At 39.4% G+C, this 25494-nt stretch overlaps 1 protein-coding gene across 5 annotated transcripts in view; it reads right to left on the reverse strand.

Moving 5' to 3' along the window:
• LOC147711306 (microsomal triglyceride transfer protein-like) overlaps positions 1-25494 on the reverse strand; it is a 370310-nt gene that overhangs the window by 197470 nt on the left and 147346 nt on the right. For all 5 annotated transcript variants that reach the window (XM_086922044.1, XM_086922041.1, XM_086922045.1 and 2 more), the window contains one exon: positions 17881-17997. In XM_086922044.1, coding sequence (XP_086778170.1) covers positions 17881-17997 — 117 coding nt within the window. The remainder of the gene's footprint in view (positions 1-17880; positions 17998-25494) is intronic.

Below are 25494 nucleotides of genomic sequence, written 5' to 3' on the forward strand. Positions count from 1 at the left end.
TTGCGTTGTTTTGTCATGGTTTTTCCAAAAATGTGTTGGGGAAGATTGTGGGAGTCTTGTCACTCGAAAAAACACACATTGCCATAATAGTCCCTGGTACTGAAGGGAATTACATTGTGTATGATTGTGATCCTTGTGGAAGTACAGAATGCCATCGCTCACATTGACGTCAACCGACATATGAAGTAAGCTGAGCACACTGATTAATTTGTTAAAAAAAAAAAAGCAGGCCTCTCGTCGGGGGCCACTGAAGTTTGCACCACATACTGCCCCTGCCAGCACTACCAATGACAGAACCAACATAACTATTAACATCACACTCCTACAAGTGTGACAATTTGGACTATTTTAGGCTCCCAAAGCTATAAGAATGTCATTGGCAGTCATTTTTAAGAAATATTGAATTAATAATTAACTGCGGTTGTGGTGGTCTCTAAATTAGCCAGACACCGCCACCTTATTATTATTATTATTATTATGTTTCTTACATAGCGCCTGAATCGACCCCCGAAGGGGTATCTCCGCGCTTGCCTTGGGAACCCGTCCTGGCTTTTCCCTGTGAAATAGCCCCTACAGGGCATCCCCAAGGTGAAAGCCAGGCATCCCGCCACGGGGGGGCCGTTGTGGAGATTAAGCAAGCTTAATGCCCAGAGTTGCAGAGTGTGAACTGTGGCAGACTGTTCCAAGTGCCGATGTTTGCAATTAAGTGCTGGTGTCGAGCACTGGAAACCACCAGCTCAAATTAAGCACTGGCTGAGCAACTGCCCTATGCTGCAGTAGGTGAAAACGCAAATGTCTCAATAACAGATTAATGATTGAAGAGTGGTAGCTGAAAGTCCCCTAGAAGTATATTAAACATATAATAGTAAAATCAAGAGGTTTTGGCTAAAGGAAGACCTAAAAATATGACAGCTTTAAAACACTCCAAGAAGCTCACCTTCGATAAACTCTTTAAAAGAAAGCTGACAAAGTGGACTACCAGCTGCTCATTTATGATATGCTCTTTACACAACCCCTTTCCACGTTGCTCCACCTTTTATTTGAATGGACATGAATTTTGCTTTTGTGTCGGACAGGGATGGAGTTGGTAAAAAGATTTCTATACATCTCATTAGGATTTTAGGAATATGCCAGTCGTGGCATTAGCCTTTTCTAACGCAATACTGTATTTGATTACTAGGGACATACCATCCTATTTCTTTGACCCAAATGGGCATACCACTTAGAGTTCAGTTTAGTTTAATAAATGCCTGTACTTAATATTTGAAATAATAAGTGCCAGAGCTCTTGTCAGGAAGCCACTGTAGCTTGTACCACCCATTGCCCAGGTCAGCACTGCCAATGAACACAACTGAGTGACAATTCAGATTATCCCAGACCACCAAAGTTATAAGAATGCTTTGGCGGCAGGTATTAGTCATTTGAATGTGCAATAAATTAATAAACGACTGTTATTGTGCTCATCTCTATACTAGAAAATCAGCACCAACATGTGGCATACTTTCATATCTGCTGGTGTCGACAATTAAGAGCCGTGCTGAGCACCAGAAAGCACCGTCTCAAATTAAACACTTGTTAATGGGCATAAACTGAATCACCAAATTAACCATCTTTCAGAGTTTTTAACACATTTTATCTGATTGATGACATCTTTATAAGTGTTGATCCTTTATAATTGCTGTTGGTTGCAGACCTTTGTTCCTTATGTCTTCAATGTAACATCAATGGATGAACACAGTAGAATAATGAGGGTTAAGTATGGAGCTTTTAAATAAGTTCACCAATAACAGAAATAGCGAGCAATTTTGAAGAATTATGAGGGATTCAGAGAAAAAAAACATATTGGTGTCTCAGTAGAGCTGGAAAAACAACCATGGAGAATATCTCTGTTACTCAGGCTAGCTAAAGACTTCAGACTCAAATATTACAGATATTACAGAGCCTGTCAGGCTTGGCTTGTCCAGTAAGGTTAGCTGAGGCAACATCTAGATATAAAGGACTAATTATGAGGAAACAAGCAGTCTGTGAGGTTTTTGAACATAAGATTCTGAAATGTGGAGTAATCTATTTATTCTTTTACAACTAATTTCCTAAAAACAATAAGGGTCACTACCATAATTTAAATGTCTTACAACAAGTGGTGAGGTTCTGGGTTTTTCGGAACCGATATTATTACAATAACCCAGCGGTGTCAGGGCAACACCCAAAGACCCCGGATTCCCCTGTCTTGGCAAACAGAGACACGGGATACTTCTCGATGACGTCAAAGACCAAAGTTTATTGGCTGCAACCAGGGACAGAGGTCTACGAAGTACACACGGGTAGTTCGACAGAGACTGCACCACATCAATGAACAAAACTCGGTCTTTTATGCCGAAAATTACGCCTTTGGCAACATCACAATTTACATTTGGTGCATACAAACTGACCAATGAACAAGTAGCATTTCAAAAAGTAACGAATGACGACAGTCAAAGTTAATCCCACTTTCCGTTGTCCAGCCCACAAAAACGATCGCACACATGCTTGGTTTCCTGTTCGATCAGGCCGGACAAACCCATCATAAAACCTTCAACCCAGATCGATGAACATATCGTAAAGGAAAGGCAGAAACAGATGGAAGGGAGATAGAGGAGTGGGAACGGTGTGCCATAAAATAGTACACATCCTGCTCTTTGATCTTTATCAGGCCAGCTGCTGAACAAGGAACTGGCTCAGCGGGATTCGCCCCAGGCGAGGAGTCAGTTCGGCTAGGTCAACCAGAAGTCAACTAAGGCGTACGTGTCAAGGACTCATTCGGCCACAATCATCGGGCCTATGTTAGGGCAACCACGCAAGATGGCTGCCACATACAAAATGGAACCCAAGGGTTCAAACTAAATCCTCAAATGCAGAGTGTTCTCCTATATCGATTCATACGAAAAACACTCAGACACGTTACACTCGCCATTTGCGGTCTGTAGAGACCAAAATCGTCCATTTCCGACGATCTTTATAAATCGGGTTTCGGAACTATCGAGCCCAATTCGGGACCACGGAGCCACAGAGGCATTATATTGAAATTATATTGAAATGTCCGTGGTTGCCCCTGGGACTGATCGAATACCAACTGATTTTTATATGCACAAACTATTACGTTGGGATCTATCTCGCACACATATAGGGACTGTTGTGTTATGTCTGGTTGAGACATCTTCTTGGAGAAGAGACAAGATCGTCACAATTTACATCAAAGTGCTACAGTTTGGCATTTTGGAATAATATTTTCATCACTCTATTGAACTCTGTAGCTAATGGTTCTTTAAGGATACACTGTCCATGAGCCAATTCAGAAAGGAAATACTTTGGTATCCCCTAGTAAGCACAGGAAGGGTTTTGTGGTAGATAAAGTAATATGAATTCATATTTGAGGACTTTCATTAACATCACTAAATGTTTTGTGGACAAGAGAGCTTTATTTGTGGCACATTTCGACCCCAAATCAGCCATTGATGAAACTGACCAATAGAAACATTTGATGATCCTTTTGGATTTAGGGTCTAATAGTGGTCATGTGGAGAACAGCAATATTCTAGATACAAATAATTCCACACAAGGGTGAAATATACCCTTAACTGTGAGATGACACATGGAAATATTTGTCTATGTATTATTTTGTATTTATGTCATTTTTCTTTAATTATTGCTTTATACATTTGTTTTGGGTAATTTCTTGGTACAAAATATAAATTGATGGAAAGTCAAGAAAATTGATACCTTCAGTCTGTCCTGGCTGTTTGAATAGAATGTATGATGGTACTTGTAAGCCCATGTAATTGAGAAATTAAAGCTAAAAGTTGCAGAAAGCAAGATGTGATTGACCAACAAGTAGCAATCGGTTAAATATGCACCTATGAGGAAAATAGTCCCACAATGTCCCTCTTTCTTCAGTGCCCTTTAACAGGCCATCATTCTGTACACCACTGCAATGTATTATCACACAAATGTGATATCAATAGCTTTTATTAAACATGTTAATCGGCTTCCACATGTAGATACTAGAAATCCCTAGACAAACATTACATTCAGCAATATTAAAAGAATTGACTAGATTTTTAACATTCAGTGTGGAACTTTAGCATTTCACACAGATGTGACATACCATTAACTGTGAATGACGTAAACCTGTTTTGAATTGAATGAATGTCGGAATATTAAAAAAATTATGAATTGAATCATGAGGCTCTAAACTTCAATATTATCCTGTTTTGAATCCAAATAACAAAGTGTTGAATCTTAATTGGGAACTAAAAGGTAGTGCAAAGGGGATCACTGCACCAGCCCGGTACAGTGTATGATTGATTCGTTTAGAGGATACTCAAGATCAGTGAGAGTACCCCATCTGCACCCAACCAGTTTACCTACAATGTACTCTCATTAACAGGGCAGTGAACAGATTAAGTCAAATGTTACATGTTAATTCTGATCACAATCTAGTAGCACCTCTAGAAATAGTTGTCTTTTGAACAAATAGCTAAACTTAGTGGCAACAGAGTGTTGACCTTTGGATTTTCTAATGAAAATGCTCAACATGACTACTCATGGATTAAAGAGACAAACCTCACCATTAAAAGTTCTGGAACGATTGAAAACAATATACTACAATCTCCAAAAGAGAAATAAATCAACGACTACATGAGACAACACTCATCAGATACCACAGAGTACAGAGAATACCAAGGCAGTTACAAATAGAATTAAGCTCACAGTATGCAAGAACAACCAGCAGTTCTTAGAAAGATGGTTGGCAATCTAAAATAAATGTTCAATAGACTTGATTTTACTAAATGCGGAGGAATCATCCAGGACACTGGAGGAATTAACTATGGAAATAGAACAAACTAAACTCCAAATTTTGAAAAAAAACAATTCTGAAAATTGGAAAAAATAAATCAATGACATCAACATCTAATTAGATCGCTACCCGAATGAGATTAATGAGAGGAAAATTAAAAACAATTCAAAAGAGATAAAATAGATTATAAACTTGGGTAGGTTTAGAACTCGGCTGAAATCAGTGTGAGACAGAGACAATCTAGGATGACTTTGCAAACTCAAGATAGTGATACTTCAACTTCAGATGAAGATCTGAGTGGATGGAATGTTCCCAAAAATTCATTTAAAGTAACTGGACCGATGAGGCAACTCAAGAAAAAATATCACAGAGTTCATTTACCTCCAATGTACCCGCAACAACTCCCAGACCTTTTTTTTTTTACAAAAGAGCCCTTCTGAAAACTCAAGACCCATAGGGGACACAGCTCACAAAAAATCAGGCAGAGTAACCAGGAGTCAAACAAGGAGTGAATAGCTCAAAACCTGGTCATTAATATCTCACAGTGAACCTTTACTTTCACACAACTAGTAATATTTAAAAAGGGATCTTTGGATTTTCCAACATATCACACAAATGTGTTAATCCCACAATGTCCCTCTTTCTTCAGTGCCCTTTAACAGACCGTCATTCTGTACACCACTGCAATGTATTATCACACAAATGTGATATCAATTGCTTTTATTAAACATGTTAATCAGCTTCCACATGTAGATACTAGAAAGCCTTAGAACAACATGACATTCAGCAATATTAAAATAATTGACTAGATTTTTTACATTCAGTGTTGAACTTTAGCATTTCACACAGATGTGGCAGACCATTAACTGTGAATGAAGTAAACCTGTTTTGAATTGAATGAATGTTGGATTATTAAAAAAAATTATGAATTGAATAATGAGGCTCTAAACTTGAATATTATCATGTTTTGAATCCAAATAACAAAGTGTTGAATCTTAATTGGGAACTAAAAGGTAGTGCAAAGGGGATCACTGCACCAGCCCGGTACAGTGTATGATTGATTCGTTTAGAGGATACTCAAGATCAGTGAGAGTACCCCATCTGCACCCAACCAGTTTACCTACAATTTACTCTCATTAACAGGGCAGTGAACAGATTAAGTCAACCGTTACATGTTAATTCTGATCCCAATCTAGTAGCACCCCTAGAAATAATTGTCTTTTGAACAAATAGCTAAACTTAGTGGCAACAGAGTGTTGACCTTTGGATTTTCTAATGAAAATGCTCAACATGTCTACTCATGGATTAAAGAGACAAACCTCACCTCTAAAAGTTCTGGAACGATTGAAAACAATATACTACAATCTCCAAAAGAGAAATAAATCAACGACCACATGAGACAACACTCATCAGATACCACAGAGTACAGAGAATACCAAGGCAATTACGAATAGAATTAAGCTCACAGTATGCAAGAACAACTAGCAGTTCTTAGAAAGATGGTTGGCAATCTAAAATAAATGTTCAATACACTTGATTTTACTAAATGGGGAGGAATCATCCAGGACACTGGAGGAATTAACTATGGAAATAGAACAAACTAAACTCCAAATTTGGAAACAAACCAATTCTGAAAATTGGAAAAAGGAAACCAATGACATCATCATCTAATTAGATCGCTACACGAATTAGATTAATGAGAGGAAAATTAAAAACAATTCAAAAGAGATAAAATAGATTATAAACTTGGGTAGGTTTAGAACTCGGCTGAAATCAGTGCGAGACAGAGACAATCTAGGATGACTTTGCAAACTCAAGATAGTGATACTTTAACTTCAGATGAAGATCTGAGTAGATGGAATGTTCCCAATAAATTCATTCAAACTAACTGGACCGATGATGCAACTCAAGAAGAAATATCACAGAGGGCATTTACCTCCAATGGACCCGCAACAACTCACAGACCTTTTTTTTTTACAAAAGAGCCCTTCTGAAAACTCAAGACTCATAGGGGACACAGCTCACAAAAAATCAGGCAGAGTAACCAGGAGTCAAACAAGGAGTGAACAGCTCAAAACCTGGTCATAAATATCTCACAGTGAACCTTTACTTTCACACAACTAGTAATATTTAAAAAGGGAACTTTGGATATTCCAACATATCACACAAATGTGTTACAGGGAGAGATTACTGCTTTTAAATTGCTGTGTACTCTTAGATTGAGACACTTCTGTGAAAACATTGTGTGTGAACAAGTTTCAAGAAAAGAGGAGAAGGGGACACTGATGAATCTAAAGATTGAGAGCGCTTTAAAGCCCCTATTAGTCATTAAACAATTGACACTTTTGAAACCATGATAAAGAAAGAAATTAAAGAGACCCTAAGCTACAAGACAGTGTATTATTCCAACATGACCAAGATCCCTCTATCAAATTCTGCTCCGCCGACAAGGGAGGAGTATTGGTATTCATGAGTGAAACATTTTACAATCACAATGAGAGTGACTATGTGTCTGACAGATCCATGTACATGATGGTAGATGATAATCCAATGAGGAAATTCACAAACGTGTTTGGAACCATATTAAAAACAGCCTTGCAGAAAGGAACCATCGCTGAGTAAGACAAACAATTTCTAACACAATCCAATTCCCGAACTCCTTCTATAAACATGCTACTCAAATTGATAAGGACATTTAGAACCCACCTTTCAGACCTATTGTATCCACCAAGGCGCCGATCCTTTAACCCATTGGAAAATATATCAATCAGTATCTACATCCCAGCGTTCAATCCATGAAGTCATATATCAGATTAACCGCTGATTTTCCCAACAAACTAGGATTAATTCCAATCACTGAGCAAGAGAATATCCTATTATGTATCATTATGTGAAATCTTTATATACTTTAATAATACCACATGACTTGGGGTTATAGCAATTGAAAGAGTATTGACATATATGACAATAGATGAAGATCTGAAAGTATTCCTATTGGAATTGATGCACTTCACATTATACCACAGTTTTTTTCAATAGGATAATAGGTATTACATTCAATTGTCAGGCACTTTCATGATTAATTGTGCAGCACCTTGTGAAGCAAATGTATTCATGGTAATGCTTGAAGAGGAAAATAACTTTGCATATAACCTGTGGGGAAACAAACTAAATGCCTACTATATATTAATTGAAGACAGGCACGAAGAAAGAGTTGGAAACAGCAATCAAACATCTAAATACAATTGACAATAAAGTACAATTTACACATGAAAGAAGTGACACACACATAACTTTCTTGGATGTGAAAGTTTCTTTGATGAACAAAAGTTTAACCACTAACATCTTTGTAAAACCCACCAACTGGAACAATTTATTAAATTTTTCCAGTTTTCACCAAATTTCTTAGAAAAACCATTTGCCTTATTCCCAACTATTAAGAGTCAGGAAAATAACAGAAGACACATACGACAAAACCAAATCAATAATATGTGATAAGGTCACCAGCAGAGGATATCCACCAGACATCAGAAGTTATGATTGATAAGTTGGGAGGATACTCAGGATTAAAGAGAATGCCCAATCTGTATCCAACCATTTTACCTACGATTTATTTTTGATTAACAGGGGATTGCACATAAGTCAAGTTTATCAATAGCTTTTATCCAATAATAGGGTCAATTTTTCTATTATTTTTAACCTATGATGCTTCAAAGAATCATGATAAATTGCTAATGGAATACCAATGTTTTTACATACCATGAAACCCCTTCTACCAGGATGTTACTGTGTGGCATGAACCTACCCAGCCTATGCTGGGGGAGAGGAGTTGGCCTAATGGTTAGGGCGGTCGACCTTGAATCTGGTGACCCGGGTTTGAGTCTCGGCAATGACGCTGAACAACCTGTGATTCTGGGCAAATCACTTTTTCTCCCCGTGCCTAACAAAAATGAATGTGTCCTCATGTAACGTAACTGGTGCTAAGTAAAGCGCCCTGATACCTTCGAGTCAAGTTTCCACTATATAAAACTCCGTAAAATAAAGAAAAAATGCTAATGTCGGGATGTGGCATTTATAAAACATTCATGGCCATAGTGCCTGAATACCAACTCCTACTCCACCTTTTAATATGTAGCTGGCTTCATTGGCACACTACACACAGGACTTAACCATGCATGCCCATTTCATTCCTGGCCTGCGTAATGTTAGTGGAATGCAACTGTACTCAAAGCATGTCATTGGTTATGATTAATTCAAGTGTTCCATTAGTCCCATTTTTTTCCAGTCACCACTGTTAGTGGCCATGAAGAAATATCTTGAAAATATCTTCATACTGGCTTATCCATGCATCCATGTGGATTCTTGGGAGGGTGAAGTGATAAACCTACTAGGATTCCATTTCTGCTGTCCAGAGTTTTCCAAGGGGAAAACAGCTTTACAAGAGTTGAGCACTCTACAATTGTGAGTGAGTTCTCCACACCTTTAAATGGCCTTATGTCTGTGATAAAACCCTCTGGGAATTCCAGGCTGGTGTAAATAAGGCTTACCACCAAATTTACTTTTGTGAATTGGTGCCAGGCAAATTACACCACCCATCCAGAGATCAGCCAACATAAAATCATCTTTAAAGCAGGAATATGCAAGAAGTGTAAATGCTTCAGCTTTCCTCAATATGTGTGGAAACTTGGGAAGTTGAAAATACAGTGTATAATTCTTTGATTTGGGCACTTCTGTATTTCTTACAGGAAGCAATTAAGGCACTGTCTGACCTATCTGTAGTACTGTGAGGGCATAGATTTCTTTAACATCTTACTTCAAAGACATTTGAAAAAGCCAAATGCTAACAATGCAGTTATGTTGCTACGTACTAATAGCATGGGAAAATGCTCTGTAGAAATGGTTCAATAGTGATTCTTCAACAATCACCAACCAGAAAACCTATATTTTACCAATCCCCATCAGGTTCAATTGGCTTAAATTGCTCTAATGAACTATTACATTCAAACCTGAATACCATGCATCCAAAATGCTAATGCTGAAATCAGTATAAACTTGTGGCTGTTTGTTACACATGATGTTTTCAAATCAGACTCAGACTTTTGTTGGAGAGGAAAATGTCTTTCTTAAACAGTAAACAATGTAAAACTACAAGTATGTCAACAGTAATCAATAGATATATGCTGACATGATTACAAAATATAATTGAATCTGATATTACGTCAAATAGCGGTTTGCGAGACAAACTGTATAGAATGTCTTAAATATTATAACTAGTGCCATCTTTTTTTTTCCGGAGAGATTCTTTTTTTTGCATGGTGATTCCAGCGAGTTTTACCAAAGGTAGAAGATTTCCTGGCAATGTTAAATCAAATTGTAAATATGAAAAAAGATACATCTGCAAAGTGGTGCCCAAAACATTGTAACTATTTTCATATGCTGCTTGCCCGTAGCAAAGTCAGCAGTCCGGTAATGACAGCCAGGATGGAAATGGAGCTGCAGAAGTTACACTTGTGTAAATGGTAAGCAAATGCATACTAGGTAAACAGCCTTGGACTTTTGGCCTGATATAAATAGCCCCCAAGACGACCTTTTTTTAGCGAAACATTTGGTGAACGTAATACGAGAGAGTTTTTATGGCTCCCAAAACCCATGATCTGTATAAACAGTGATGATACCTTATAACATTATGTAAGGGAATAAATAAACATTTCGACAATCCCATTCCCTCCCACTTTCTGAGCGAGATCCACCAATCTGTTGCTCACTTTATGGACGAAAATCAAAAACACATCTCTCCATCAAAGATCCCTCCCAAAATGCCTGAAGATGGGCCAAGTAGCTCCCCTTCTAAAAAAAAAAGGCACTGACAAGAAAGGCTTAAACAACTTCCGACCAGTATCCAGTCTGCCTTTCCTGGCTAAATTGATAGAGAAATTCACCCACATTCATAACTGGTTCACCTGCTTCTTGCAGAAACGATACCAAAGAGTTAAAATAGGCACCACTCTAACTGAGGTAGCGGACCTTGACAGGGGCGTTCCTCAAGGATTTACAATATCCCCAATGCTCTTCAATCTACACATGGAACCACTCACTAAAATTCTTACACAATCAAAAGCCTCATACCACATGTATGCTGATGATACTCAGCTCTACATCAAACTTTCCTCTCAAGAGACCATCCAGAGACAGGATGACACCCTGGGGAAAACACAGGACTGCCTGGCACACAACCAGCGAAAACTAATTCATTCTTTTCACCCCATCCCTTAGATACCAACAACCATACTCTCTTAACATCAAATTCCTAAACTTCACCCAACCATCTGGGACTCCATAACATCACTAGAAATCACACAAGACTCCAATCTTAAAGTGAAAGCTCAAATTCAAGTAGAAAATAGAAACTAAAACCCTTCCTACTGCTTGCAGACCTCAAAACAGCAGTGCAAGCTCTAGAGCTCTGAAGACTAGACTATGGGAATACCACAATTGTAGGGCTACCTAAAGCTAGCCTAGCACCAATGAAAGCACCAATGAAAGCACCAATAAATGCAGCAGCGAGACTTTTTAAAAGGCACATGCCCTTATGATTGCATCTCCCAATCACTCAGAGCCCTCAGCTGGCTTCCAGTTGAAGCTAGGATCCAACTATCGAGGAGAAAAATTAAAGCCTGACTGCGTTGGAGATATTGTCCTGAATCTGCTGCAGCGCTGGGCGAGCGCTCATTTCCTGGCCTGTTGTCGCGCTAAACGAGCGCTCCTCACCTGGGTACCTGGTCCCCCCCGCCGCCGCCTACAACTCGCGGCCGCCGAGCGGGGGGACTACATCCCCCAGAGTTCCCGGTGGACACGCCCACACACGCCAGGTGACGCGCCCGGAGGCGCTTAAATCATCGGCGCTTCCCCCGCACCGCGGGACGCGCGCGGGCGGCGCCGGGCTAAGCCCGGGCAAAGGGCGGGCCCTCTGTGGCCCTCGGTGACTGAGGTAGGCTGGGCTGGGCCCGGTTATTTTCATTTGTTGTTCAGTATATGTCTGGCGGCTAATACGAAGCGATACCTCGTGAAGTTAAAGAGCTGTTCCTGCTCCATTGACATTGATTGTAATCTCCATTAACCAACCTATTTTATGGTTCATTTATATTTTTAAGCTCACTCTTTCTGGAAGAACATTACTTTATAAACGACTTCCTGTGGGAAAATTCTGCAGAAGATGACTAAAAAACTTCACTCTGGGAGATTAGTGGGGGGAAGGACTTGTGCTAAAACAAAATCCAACCCCCTTCGAAATAAATCAGTGAATAATCACCTACTAAAGGGACAATGTCAGCTTTTTGAGTTATGGGAAAAACCAGTGGATAAGAAATCACCTGTTGCTGGAAAGGAAGCTTTATTCTCTGTTGCTCAGGAGGGACATACACAAGTGGTTGATAATTCGACACCCCTCTCCTTGATGATAGAGCCACTTCAAATAGAAACCATTGCGAGGACCTGCCTTGTGCATTCTGAAGATGATGGGGATATTGAGCCTCTCGCTCTTTCCATGGAAGGAAAACAAGCGAACAATCCACCAGCTCCTCAAGCTTCTTCCCCGAATGTTCGGTTAGGTGGGGACTCCTCACTGCTATCCATTGACCTTGAACTTTGTGGCCGTTACGTAAAGGCAGCTAGTTTGGAGGCTTTAGAAACTATTAAGCCTTCTGGGGGTGCTACTCCATCTGGGCTATTGTTATATAGCAGTACTCCTTCTTTAAATGGACAGGATATGTCTGAGTTGTTAAATGTCTCCAGGAGCCCGGTTCTCAATCTTTCCGGAATCTGTCCTCCTGTTGGGGCTGGCGATAAACCTATAACGGAATCTCTGATTGCTCTGGAACATTTGTTAGCCTCCATATTATTTCTTCTGGGGAAATTTGTAGGTAGTTCTGATTGCATCTTGGACTCTGTTACTCAAATACTGAATACATTGCTACAAAAAGCCCCTGAAACGAGGAGCGTTCCTTCCCCCACGGCCGATATTAGCTTGGCAAAGGGGAAAACAAATGCGCTCAGAGAATTCCGGTATAAAGGCACCAGTATCAGTTCATGAAATCAATGCCACGGTCCTGCCAGTAACAGCAGCGTCCAACTGCGTAAATAATTTTGATCTGGAGATAGAGGAAGAAAACAAATCTATCTCTGGCTGTAAAGTGGCACAAGAACTATTCCCAATTTTCATTTCGGAAAATAAAAAAGAGCAATCTGAGGATAAGCAAGAAGTAAAGGAAAAAAACGGAAAACATAGAAATAATAAAGGGAAAAAAAGGAAACCGGTGCGCAAATACAGGAAGAAAAGACAAAGGCGGATAATCTTCCAAAACTCTATAGTCTTGACTGATAATGAAGATAAAGCCACTGATCCTATCCCGATGACCATAAAGGTGGCTAGTGAATCCAGCCTTCCATATCGCGGACCAGAGATCATTTGCAATACTTTGCCTACGACTATGGAAGACCTACCGCAGAAGGGTTGACTTGGTGCGAGTACCTCCCCAATGATAGAGATAAGGAGCTCTATTCCAGATAAACTCGGGTCTCTCAACCCTTTGGCTTCTCCCTTCTATCTTGCAGCCGGGGCTGGCGATCGCCCACTCCCCCCTCTTCAGCCAAAAAATTCAATGTCTTATGTCGACACTTTTGTTTTGGATTTTTTGCCCCTATTTGATGCAGACTTACCCTTAAACAGAGCATGGTTACTTAAATGTTTCAGTGATGTGGAAAGTCTCCACCTTATTCAATCAAGTGACATTGAGCTAGTCTCTTTGCTAGGTGGAGATAGTGTGTCACGCATAAGGGTCAAATTTTATTCTAAAATTATTCTTACTCAGAACTCTTCTCTAACAGAGGACAATAATCGGTGGAATTGGCTGCATAGTGCCTTATCTACTAAGACCGCAGATAACCCCAAATTGTTTCACCATCTTTAACAATCAATTGAAAATTCTTTCTTGGAATGCAGCTGGGATACATAGTAGTCCAGAGAAACTCGAGTTTCTATTTTCGCTGGGAGCAAATGTGATTTGCATCCAAGAAACATGGTGCACTGATAATATTGATGTTGGGAAGGATTACTATGTGTTGGAAGCGCCGGCTGCCCCATCCAAGAAAGGTCATGCCAAAGGGGGAATTGCTTGTTTATTATCTAATAAATTGCACTGGAGATTCTCCCACTATATTGACCCAAGTAACCTCTTTCAAGCTATAACAATAGCAAATCTCCCCAGTTATCTAAAGAAGCCCTCTGTTGTAATTATTAATGTGTACATTCCTCCAGAAGAGCGTTTTAACGTTTTATTGAAGCATGTATTCCAATATATTGGTCAGATTAAAAATGTTTCATTCCCACCAGAAGTTATCCTAGTAGGAGATTTGAACTGTAAAATTTCTAATGCTAGTCTGAATATTTTTAGAAATAAATCCAAAGAAGAGGCGCATTCCCTCTTTCCAGACAAAATAGTAACTAATAAAAGAGGGAAGATTCTGCTGGAAGAATTATCGGCAGTTGAGGGGCTTATTCTAAATGGGAGATTTCCTTCTGATGTGCCTGCGGAATTTACTCATAAGTCCCCTTTTAGGGCCTCTATTCTTGATTATGCGATCTCGGACTATGACATTTTCCCTTGTATCCAGGATCTCATGATAGTCCCCACAACTTTGAGTGATCATAGCATAATTCTTATAACTATTTCTTTAAAACCTCCGCCCACTGCGTCATGGTCCCTCAATAGTAATGATGCTACTTTCCATGCATCTTCGGGTAGATGTTTTTGGAGCCCAACTGCCATTATAGGTGTGCATGCTATTCTATGTAAAACTATATTAGAACTAAATGACTGGCATGGTTCGGAAATTGCTAATTTTGAAAAATTTATGCGGAACATCATCTTAGATGTAAAAAAGGCTAGCTGTCCTAGGAAAAGGGTAGTTTTTCCCAGTGCATTGCGCATCCTGAATAAGGAACTAAATAAATTAGTCCGAGAGCAATTCTTAGGTAGATCAGGTGAACTGGAAAAAGAAATATCAAGGTTAAAAAGAAAGAGAGTTAGACTAAAAGCGAAAATAAAAAAGGAGAAGGAAGATACAGTTTGGATTAACCTGAGGGAAGCAGTTGCGCATGGCAAGACTAGAGAATTTTGGTCCATAATTGGGAAGGGATGTGGCACTAGAATAAGTCCTTGCCCCATCCCTATAGCTGAAGAGGTATGGACCTCTTACATTCGGGAGCTTTATGCAGGGAATGGTATTTCGGCTGAAGATAGTGATCCTGATTTAACATCTGAAGGTCTGATTAATTATCCCACAGAGGAAACAATAGAAACGGCCATAAAGAATATGCGCTCCTCCGGCGCAATGGGTCCTGACGAACTCCCCATGACGGTTCTGAAGCAGGAACCCTCTCTGTGGAGTAAAATCCTTTATCCATTGTTTAAATCCTGCTTTGATTCTGAAACGGTACCCGCATCCTGGAGGGGAAGTATTCTGGTCCCTATTTTTAAGAAGGGAACTAGGGATAGCCCCAGTAATTATCGTCTGATAGTTCTCCTTGACTCAATCTGAAAGGTTTTTGCGAAATGTCTTTTAAATTTACTTTCAGACTGGGTTGAGGAGAACAATATCCTGCCATTCGAACAAACTGGATTCCGTAGGGGGCACGGCACCTTAGACAACCTCACCACCCTACATGTGATATCTGATAAATACACGCAGGTGAGAGGGGGGGTGGTGTACGCTGCTTTTATCGATTTCTCCACAGCGTTCGATAAAGTGGATCGTAGAACGCTGTGGAGAAAATTAGCAGCTCTCGGTTTACCATCTTACCTATTAGATCTTGTTCGTACACTTCATACGGAAACTTGGTGCAGTGTTCTTCAAGGGGGCGAAAGGGGTCTCTCCCACCGAATCCCATCTTTGAACGGCCTCAAACAAGACTGTCTCTTGGCTCCTCTTTTGTTTTCCTTATACACTGTAGACCTGCCTGCTGCCTTGTCTGTCTGTGAGGGTATTGCTCCAGTGATAGGGGGGACCCCTATCTCTTGTTTGATGTATGCCGATGATATTCTTGTTTTAGATTTAACTCCCAAAGGTCTCGCTAATCGGCTGCAAGTTCTTCATGCTTTTGCTGTTTCCCATTTCATGAAGATTAATACATCTAAAAGTGAAATTATGTGCATAGCCGGGAAAAAGAAGTGCCGTTCTGAAAATTTTGCACGGTATATCGGTGGCCAAAAACTAGAGGCTGTTAAATCTTATACTTTTTTGGGGAAAATCATTGCGGCCAATCTGAGTGAGAGGCCCCACATCGAGCATAGTTCACGCAAAGCCCTCGCCCATGGCAAAGGTTTAAATTCCCTCTATCTTGCCACCGGAAAAAGGCACTTCGCCTGTTTACTTGAGGTGTATAGGGCTAAGATTCCCGCTACGATACTATATGGTATCGAACTTATAGAGTTGAAGCATTGGGACTTTTGTCAAAAAATTGAAGGGAAACTCTTAAGATCCCTATCTTCCCTGAATACCGCGTGCTCTCTGGCCGCTTGTAGGCTCGATTTCGGTCTTAGGAGCAGCTGGGTACAGGGACTATGCGCCCTGGTAAGATGGGTGGTTTGCCTGGCTAGAGCTGAACCGGGGACGATGAGAGCCCTCCTCAAAAATGAATTATTGGGCAATTTTAAAGAGTTCTCACAACTTGTAAGGAACTTTAGAATAGCTGTGACTCTTTTAAAGTTAGATGAAAGTGTTCTGTTCCTGCACTCACCAACACAGCTAAAACTCCTGCTAAAACAGGCTTCGTGGGAACTATGCTTTCAGACAGATAAGAATACAATACAAGGAAAAGGGGGTTGTGATCTTCTCCTTAATTCTTATTCTATTAAATTGGCCCAAACCTATGCTACATGGAATTTGCCACATGGCATTCGTAGATTATGGTTTCTTCTACGTTATGATTTAATACCCTTAAATCTACTTTTATCCAAATGGTATGGATCGTCTCCTATGTGCAATTTCTGTAATCTGAGTAATCAGGATCGTATGCATGTCTTGCTGATTTGCCCTGCACTCCGTATATTGCGGCTCAAATGGTTAAAACCAATATGTCTCCGTCTTGGCATCTCTAATGTGAATATTTTTCTTCAATCTTTATACTGGCCTCCTAATGAAATGTTTTGCTTCCATATTTTTAATTTTTTTAAAGGTTTCTTAGCTATTTATTAATATGTTATTGGAGAGGTCTGACATTGCTTTTGTTTGTATATCTGTCAATGGATGTTATTTGATTTAAATGTGTTTATTGAATGTTACTCTTTGGTATGTACTTGTTTTGTATTTGTAGTGTGAATTTTATGTGGCCCTCGTTGAGAGCCAAAACATAATAAAATAAATTGAAATTGAATAGGATCCAACTGGAGGTTGCATGCATTGCGCACAAAGACCTACAAAACTCCGGTCCTAAGTACATGGTGACTAGAATCAAGCTTTCTGGAGGTGGAAGTAATTCTAGAAGTGCCAAACCTGTCATACTAATACCACCCAAATTCCAAAAAAGGAAATCTCGCAGCTGCACTTTCACCGGATCTGACCCTAAAATGTTGAACTCCCTACCACCCTCAATGAGAGCAATTGTCTCACTCGGGCTTTTCAAGAAAGAAGGAAAAGCTATATCAGAAAAACATGTGTCTTAAAAGAACTATTTTGAAACTGTCATCTCACCCTATTTGATATGGTATCCTATTTTGTTATCTATCTCTTCAGAATCTATGTACAGCATAACCCAAGTGACAGGTGTTGTCCTGCAACCCTCATCAGCTCTTTTGTTTTACAGCGCTCTGATACTGTGATGGTCATGTTCGCACTTTATAAAACATAATAAATAAAATAAATAAATCAACATTTAAAAAAATTAAATAACTCAACTTCTTGAAAAAGTGAATGAGCAAACACTTGACTTTTTCGTGCCCCATCCCATTAACTTTAAGTAAAGAGATTAGTGAAAGAAGGAATGTACTTGCTTTGTTAACAGAGGTATGTCCTTGTGTTGCTCCAGTACAGCTGTGTAGGTCTTTTGTCTTTACAACGTTGTTGTGGGAAATGTTATATGTTACCAGGCACTTCCCAGATACATCCACCTGAAAGAAAAAAAACAAAATAAGAAATAAAATAAATCAAACCCCAAATGAAGTATGAATGATTGATGGATATTCAAGGGCGGGAGAGGAGACAACACCAAAAGGAACTGATTTTGCAGAAAGGAAGGGTCAAAGTATGATGCCATTTAGAATGACATTCAAATTAAAAAGACATTTGACTATACTATCAATGCATCAATATAGTGTCATTTGAATAAGGTTATCTCATATGATCCACAATCAAAGAATCATTTACCTTTACTCTTTCAGCCTCAACACTTCAATTATAATTGGTAATTTTGAAGCAAAAATGGCAAACAAAATGATCTCTAGGCAGTCACATACAGCCAAAGTATGATATTAAATTACATTTTTGCATGCATGTGCACGAGACTACAAGCCACATAAATATACTTACAAGGAAAATGGAAATGCATTTAATTTCAATTAAAAGTTGAAAAATAGTGATGACCTTTCGTGACAAAGTTAGAGACCTTTTTTCAATTCTGTTACTTAGTCAAAATTAGTCCCTGAAAGATAATGAAAAGGTGCAATTCTACCTAAAGAAGACATGACAACTTCTGCTCCATCTTAGATTTCTTCCCACATTCAGGTTTTTTTACATTGATGTTTAAGGTAACAGGTGGACAGCACAACAGACATATCTGGCCTTGTGGAGATGTTCTTGGGTACAACCTCCAGCATTGGGCTGCTGATAATTTTCAACCTCCAAAATGTTTTAAAGACCCAAGGCAATAAACTTGGTTGAACCATAAACTCTTATTAGACCAAACTCCATTGTAGGTAAGAAATGACAAGTACCCAGGTTCCAATATGTGCACAAAAAAATAACTGGACGTACTGGACATTTCACGGAACTCCAAAACCGCCTGCACCAATGTGACACTTTTAGTGGATTAAAGTGCTTTCATAACTCTATACTTTGGGCCACATTGTCTTTCATCAATTTTGGGGCATGCTGTGCGTGCGCTGACTTTATTGTCCATTGACGCCACTGTTTTTTAGATTTATAGCCAGATTTGCGTTCTGCTCGAGACACACTATCCCGTTTTGGTGTCACCCAGGTGCAAGAGGCTTTGGAGTTCCATGAATTGTCCGGTACGTCCAGTTAGTTTGTGATCACATAGTTGGAACTATTGCGTCATGGTTACTTTACTCACATTCAAACTATCTTTAACTTCTAGAACCACTGGTTCATAACCACGTGATAAGTTGGAGGAGTCAGCCGTTTGCATATTCTCTCATATACATGTTTTCCGCCTTATCACTAGGGTACTGGTATTCTTCTAACACCCTATTATAAACACTGAAACCCTCACAGCGTGTTTGATGCTTTTCTTGACCCATAGGGAATTTATTTCGTTTGGTTTACATTTTGTTCAGTGTGGCTCAAATGACTTTGTGCGCTGCGCGCTATTCATGCTACATCACAAGTAATGTAGCTTAGAACTCCCCTCACTGTACTATGAAAGTCTTTTACTGCATTATTTTAGGTTTCCGCTTTTCACTGCTCACGGTGGGTCAACCACAGTTTTGTATACCAGCACAACTGCATGCTGGGACTTGGTGATGTCTTGTGTCCTTTTCTTTTTGTTTCTTTTCCTTTTTCCTTGCTTCTTTTCCTCATGTCTAATTGAGACTATTGGTCAATTCTGTATGAGGATTTTCCCAGAGCACTCACACAATAGCCTCCTCTATTTTTGATGCTGGCACGTCAGTCTTAATTTATTGTACATAGCATGCAACAATCTGGCAGTGGGTTCTATGCTCATACAAGTCCTGACTTTTTTCTTATATCTACTGTCTGGGTTTGAACCTGTGTACCTATTTCCAATATTTCCTGTAGGTAATCAGTAATTTTGTTAAATTACAGTTACCCCTGATGAAGGGTCATTCCCATGCAAAATGCATTAGGTCATGTGTTACAGTCATGAATATGCTTTCCGATAGAGGATGCTATTGATGGAGCAAAGTTTCATTCGTACTGAAACTTGCTTGGACTCAGTCCTCTTGAAATAACATGTAAATAATTAATCATCATGTTTTGTTTTACTACAAATTGCATTACACAACATTTCTAGTAAGATGGGGAAGCTTGTCTATGTGCTTTTTCTAACAGTAAACCGAGTGTCCTAAAATGGCTGCCGAAAACGCATGCGCCTGCCACATCTACATGGTATGACTTCTTTTGTTTTTGATGGGAACTTCTTTCATCTGCACACTAGTGCCAAGATGGCTGCTTCATGCTTTCTCATACTAATGCACATGCCTGTATTAAAACTCATGTGTTTAGCTTAACTATTAATTCAATAGCTAAAATAAAGTAATCGGGTTAGAGTAAAAATAAGTTGTATACAGTGCATTCATCTAATTTTGTATTCTAATGTGTCTCTCTTTGACTTTATTAATAGCTCGTATTTGGGCCTGAGGGTGACATGAACAGCCATATTGAATCCGTTCCGCACATGTGCTAAGAACTCTGAGAGACCCCGAGCAGTGGCATTGAACTGCTGCCAGTGACTGTCTTTCCAGCAACGCGCCTGGGAACCACAACCCATAACCTAGGAAAGGAAGACAACTTGCAACTTTATTAAACTTTTTATATTAAAATGAAATAATATTGATGGGCGGAATAAAAACATGGGAAAATAAATTATGGGCGGGAACATTGATCAACTAAATTGAATTGAAATGATCTCATCTTAGTATGGTGTGATGACCTCTCCTTGTCTTTCTGAACAATCAAATGAAGGAAACACATAGAATTTGCAACATTTAGCGGTGGTACATTGCCCAGAAAATGGTATAACTAAGGTAGGCTTAGATAGATGATTTGTCCGACTTGTCACAGACCTGTCACTGACCCAACGTATGCTGAAGGAGAATCGAGAACAGAGGTACTGGCGGAGCACTCTGTCAGAAGAATTGGCGTTTGCTGAGGGAGAAGTATCGATTACCAAGTCGGGGTACCAAATTGCCGTCGAGAGGGGTGTGACGTTGGCGTTGCACTAGTGGAGGTTATCTGTCATGACCTGTCCTGTCCCGTTGGCACCTGATTAGTCGGGAGCCTTTCTTTTGTCCCAGCCCGTGGTCAGGGTTGGTCCTCACACCATTCTAGGTAAATATAACCCATGTGGTATGTTCTTGTGCTATTTCCCTTTCTCACCCTTCCCAGGTACCAATGTCTAAAGGTGTTACTATAATTTCTTGCAAACTCTATGTCTTATTAATTATATTCTTACTTGTAAAATTTCTGATCACTCTGTTGTGGCCCCTGACTCATGAAATGAAATGAAGAAGCACTTATAAAGCGCCTGGTTACCCGAAGGCATCCCAGCGCTAAGGACACTAAACTCATCAAAAATTTGTATAGATAAATTGTTAAAAACTTCTGAGTCTGCGGTTATTTTAGGAAGATAAATTATTAAATGGCAACCTAATATGCTAACTCCCTTTTCGATCCCTAGGACTTATAGCATAGGTGACAAAGATTTGGTAAGTCATGGTGTACAGGTATAAGTCCTAATAAAATAAAATCCTTATAGGCAGTAAGTAGAAGCAGGATTACCGGTTCAAAGGTGTGAATGTTTATGGGCCCAGGTGAGTATGATTAATTGAGCTGGTAATACCACGCTTCATCACTATTTTCATGTTGGCTGCAAGTGTGATGTAACATTTGTAAACAAGCCCCAAGAAACTCACTAAATCTCTTCAGTTGAAGTGAAAACACTATTTTACATTTCTCTTGTATGAATTGTAAAGTACAGAGTCAGCTAACTTTGGATCAGGGAGAACGCGAGACACGTTTCCCAAATCTGGTCTTCTCCCCAGGAGGGGAGATTACAAGCCACAGTGTCAGCTAACCTTGGAGCGGGAGACTGCAAGCCACGCTTTCCAAATCTGCTCTTCTCCATAGGATGAGAGATTACAAGCCTGCTTGCACGAGTCCAGAGGACTACTGCGCCCAGCATCCTTCGTGCACCAGAGTGTATTTAACAACCACGTCGGCCCGGCAGCTTAGAGCAGAGACGTCCTCCGAATGCGCATGACCCCTCATGTCACCCTTCAGTTTTATCACCCTCTGTTTTGTCAGGGAATGATAATGTTTATGCTCGACCATCTACAAATGCTGCTTCATTAGATAGTGGCACCTTAGGTTTTCACTCTGGGGGGTTTGGCTAATAATCGACCAGTTAACATAACAAAACCAGGAGTAAGGCTCGATCTTCCACCAGCAGCCTGCCCTTCTGTTATAGTGTTAGCAAATGTATCAGAACTAAAAATTAACCAACAAGAAACTACAGAGCAGCTAATCCACAAAGCCCAGCATTGTTTTTTTAATTACACAGGGGATAGCCTTTATTTATACAAACATCTTATAATGGCAAAGAGGGTAAGTTTGTTAGGAAGGGAAACTAAAAAGAAAACATCAAGGGGGACTGTAATATTATTAATGTTGACAACCACCACATGGTAGGTGAGTTATTAAGTCTACTACCTAGTACTCTGACTCTCTACTCTGAAATTTGTGCACTCCCTCTTGGCTTTTTTTTATAAACCTTTAATGCCATCCCAAGCTTTATCCTACAAAATAAATAATGGTCACTTGCCTTTACATCCTCTTAACCAATGCCTCTCACAACCCATTTTACATTTACCTCTCAGTAACAGATTTAACTTGTTGGAAGGTGAGGTTGAATACGATTGACTTGATGAGCAGAACTCAGTAGACAATAATGATGAGTATACAGCGTTACATAATGGGTCTTCTGTAATTTCTCTCCCCCCTGTAAATTGTCAACCAAATATAAGCTTGCAGACAGATAGTCTAGTTCTCTCTCAGAACCTGATACACACTGAGACTGTCCTGGTTGCTGTTGCAGTCATTTCCTTGAATATTGCTAGGTATAATCAAAAGAAGTTAAACTCAGATTGGTTGTCTTTGCTAATGCCTTATGACATTGTGTGCCTGCAGGAGACGTGGGAAGTTGATCGGATTCTTTTGAATGGGTATCTCTCATTTTACACGCCTGCTATACCCTCAGTAGCTAGTCGCGCAAATGGTGGTCTACTGACATTACTTTTTAATACTTTCCCTTTAAAGGTTAAAACTTTTCTAAATGCATCCCCATATTACCATATTATTGTTCTAGAGTATTATAAAGAGAGATATTGGTGTCTCATATTTTTACAATAATAATGTTGGTGGTAATCATGCAGTGATTTTGGATCCTTTGGTTAGAGATATTGCCAATTCGGAGAAAGTATATAATAAACCCTGTGACATATTCTGGCTAGGGGATTTTAATTCTCACCCTTGTAATAAGGTTAATACATCAGTATGTAGGCTAGTAGATGAAGATGGGGATCTAGTAACCCATTTTAATCATAATGAATATGGTAACGCCTTAAATAGGCTGTTAATAATAAATAATCTCACAATTATAAATACTTTTGAAACCCTAACTAGCCAGTTAAACTTCACTTTTTCTAGTCGCTCCTACTTCTCGACGCTCGACTATGTTCTGGTTTCAGATACCATAAAGAAGCTCTTTACTCAATTTATGACCAACTTTTATGCTTTCAGTGACCACGCTGCAATCACCTTTCTCATCCTTTCTTTATTAAAAAATGAACATCCTGTTAATTTCCATATTAACCCAGTGATTGAAAGAGAGAATGGGATTGCATTAAAGTGGGAGAGAGCCAACACCGTGAAGTTTGTGGGTAACATAGTCTCCAAACGAGCATCCAAGATAATGACATGTCTAGACCCAATAACTGATAATGACATAATTATAGCAGTCAAACAAATCCTACTAGAAATACAAATTAATTAATAATAATAATAATGAATATGTCCATACGTAATGGCCACAGTAAGGGCCCTGTTTGGTTTGATGATGATTGTGCCCAATCACTTAAGAACCTTCATGTAGCCTTAAAACAAAAACCTAGAGCCATAAACTTTGTTCAAGTGTTTACGCCAGGTTTACGGGAAAGTAAGGCTAACAAATTTAAAAGAGGACTGGTGGGAAAAATTGCAAGGGGCCGCCGTATTAAATAGCTCACAGACCTTTTGGTCGTTGATTAATGCGCCTTTACTGAGAGACAACAGAAGGATGACAACAGCCACACATGTAGAGCAGGAGACATGAGTCGCTCATTTTGAAGGCCTATTTGGAAATACTGAGGAGGCGACTGTCCAACTTCCCCCTTTAAGGTTAGCTGGTACAGGAAGCAGCATCATATGCACCTTGGAAGAAACAAAATATGCTCTTAATCTGTGTAAAAGAGCGAAGGCACCTGGAAACAATGGTGTACCAATTGACTTCTTTCTCGACAACCAAGATCTTTGGGCACCGCTTTTAACAAATATTTTGAATAAAATTGTCCAAACAGGTGCTCCTTCCTCATGGTAGGCGACCGTAATGGTACCCATTTATAAAAAGGGGGATAAAATGCTTCTGAAAAATGATATGCCCATAACGGTATTAGATTCTACGGCTAAGCTAATGGGCTGGCTACTTTTAAACAGGCTTAAGAAATGGGCTCTGGAAAGGATCATTACTATCCCCTGCCAATATGGCTTTAGAAAAGTAAAGGGTACAGTGGACCAGTGCCTAAATTTGAATTTAATTATAGCCAAATATACGGCAGCTAAGAAAGGCCGCTTATACCTTGCCTTCATAGATCTGTTGCAGCATTTGTCTGCGTGGCACAGTCCAGGCTGTAGCAGATCATGGAGGCAATGGGGATTGATTTACAGATTATTCATATAATCTGTGGCCTGTATGCGGTAGCAATTGCCTGTGTTCGTTTTAGCAAAGGAAGAGAATGCACTAGACACCTTACAATCACTAGGGGTGTGAGGAGGGGTGCATCCTTGCCCCCTTCTTATTTGCGCTTTACACAAACACTGTAGAATCTGCTTCGTTAGGGTCCACTTCAGATGTTCCTTATATTAACTCCCGTCATGTACTGATACTCCTATACGCGGACGACAAAGTGATTTGGCACTCACGCTAACCTTTAACACACTATGTGAAATTTATGAACAATTTGGACCTGAAAATTAAATATTCTAAGTCCTTTGTCCTTGTTGCAGGTCCAAAACAGTGGAAATTACCATAAATTTATACTGAAGAGGGAAAATTAGGTGTTGTGGACTCTTTTAATTATCTAGGGATCATGTTCGACAGAGATAGTAAAGTATGGTCACCAATAGGGGTTTATTTAATTCATTGAATTGTGCAATAACTCTGTGTATATTCATGATCTATTATTCATTTTTAAAACACGTATAATCTTTTAAATCTAATTTTTTGTAATACATTTGTGTGAATACATGTATTTTAAATTGTACTATTAACAGAAACTGTGTCTTTGTAGAATACTATTTATGCCATAATTGTGTTGGCGAAATAAAGTTGTTTTTGACTGACTGACTGTATACATTTACCTTTTGAATACATT

Source organism: Lissotriton vulgaris, chromosome 5 (assembly GCF_964263255.1).
Source record: "Lissotriton vulgaris chromosome 5, aLisVul1.2, whole genome shotgun sequence".
NCBI lineage: Eukaryota > Metazoa > Chordata > Amphibia > Caudata > Salamandridae > Lissotriton > Lissotriton vulgaris.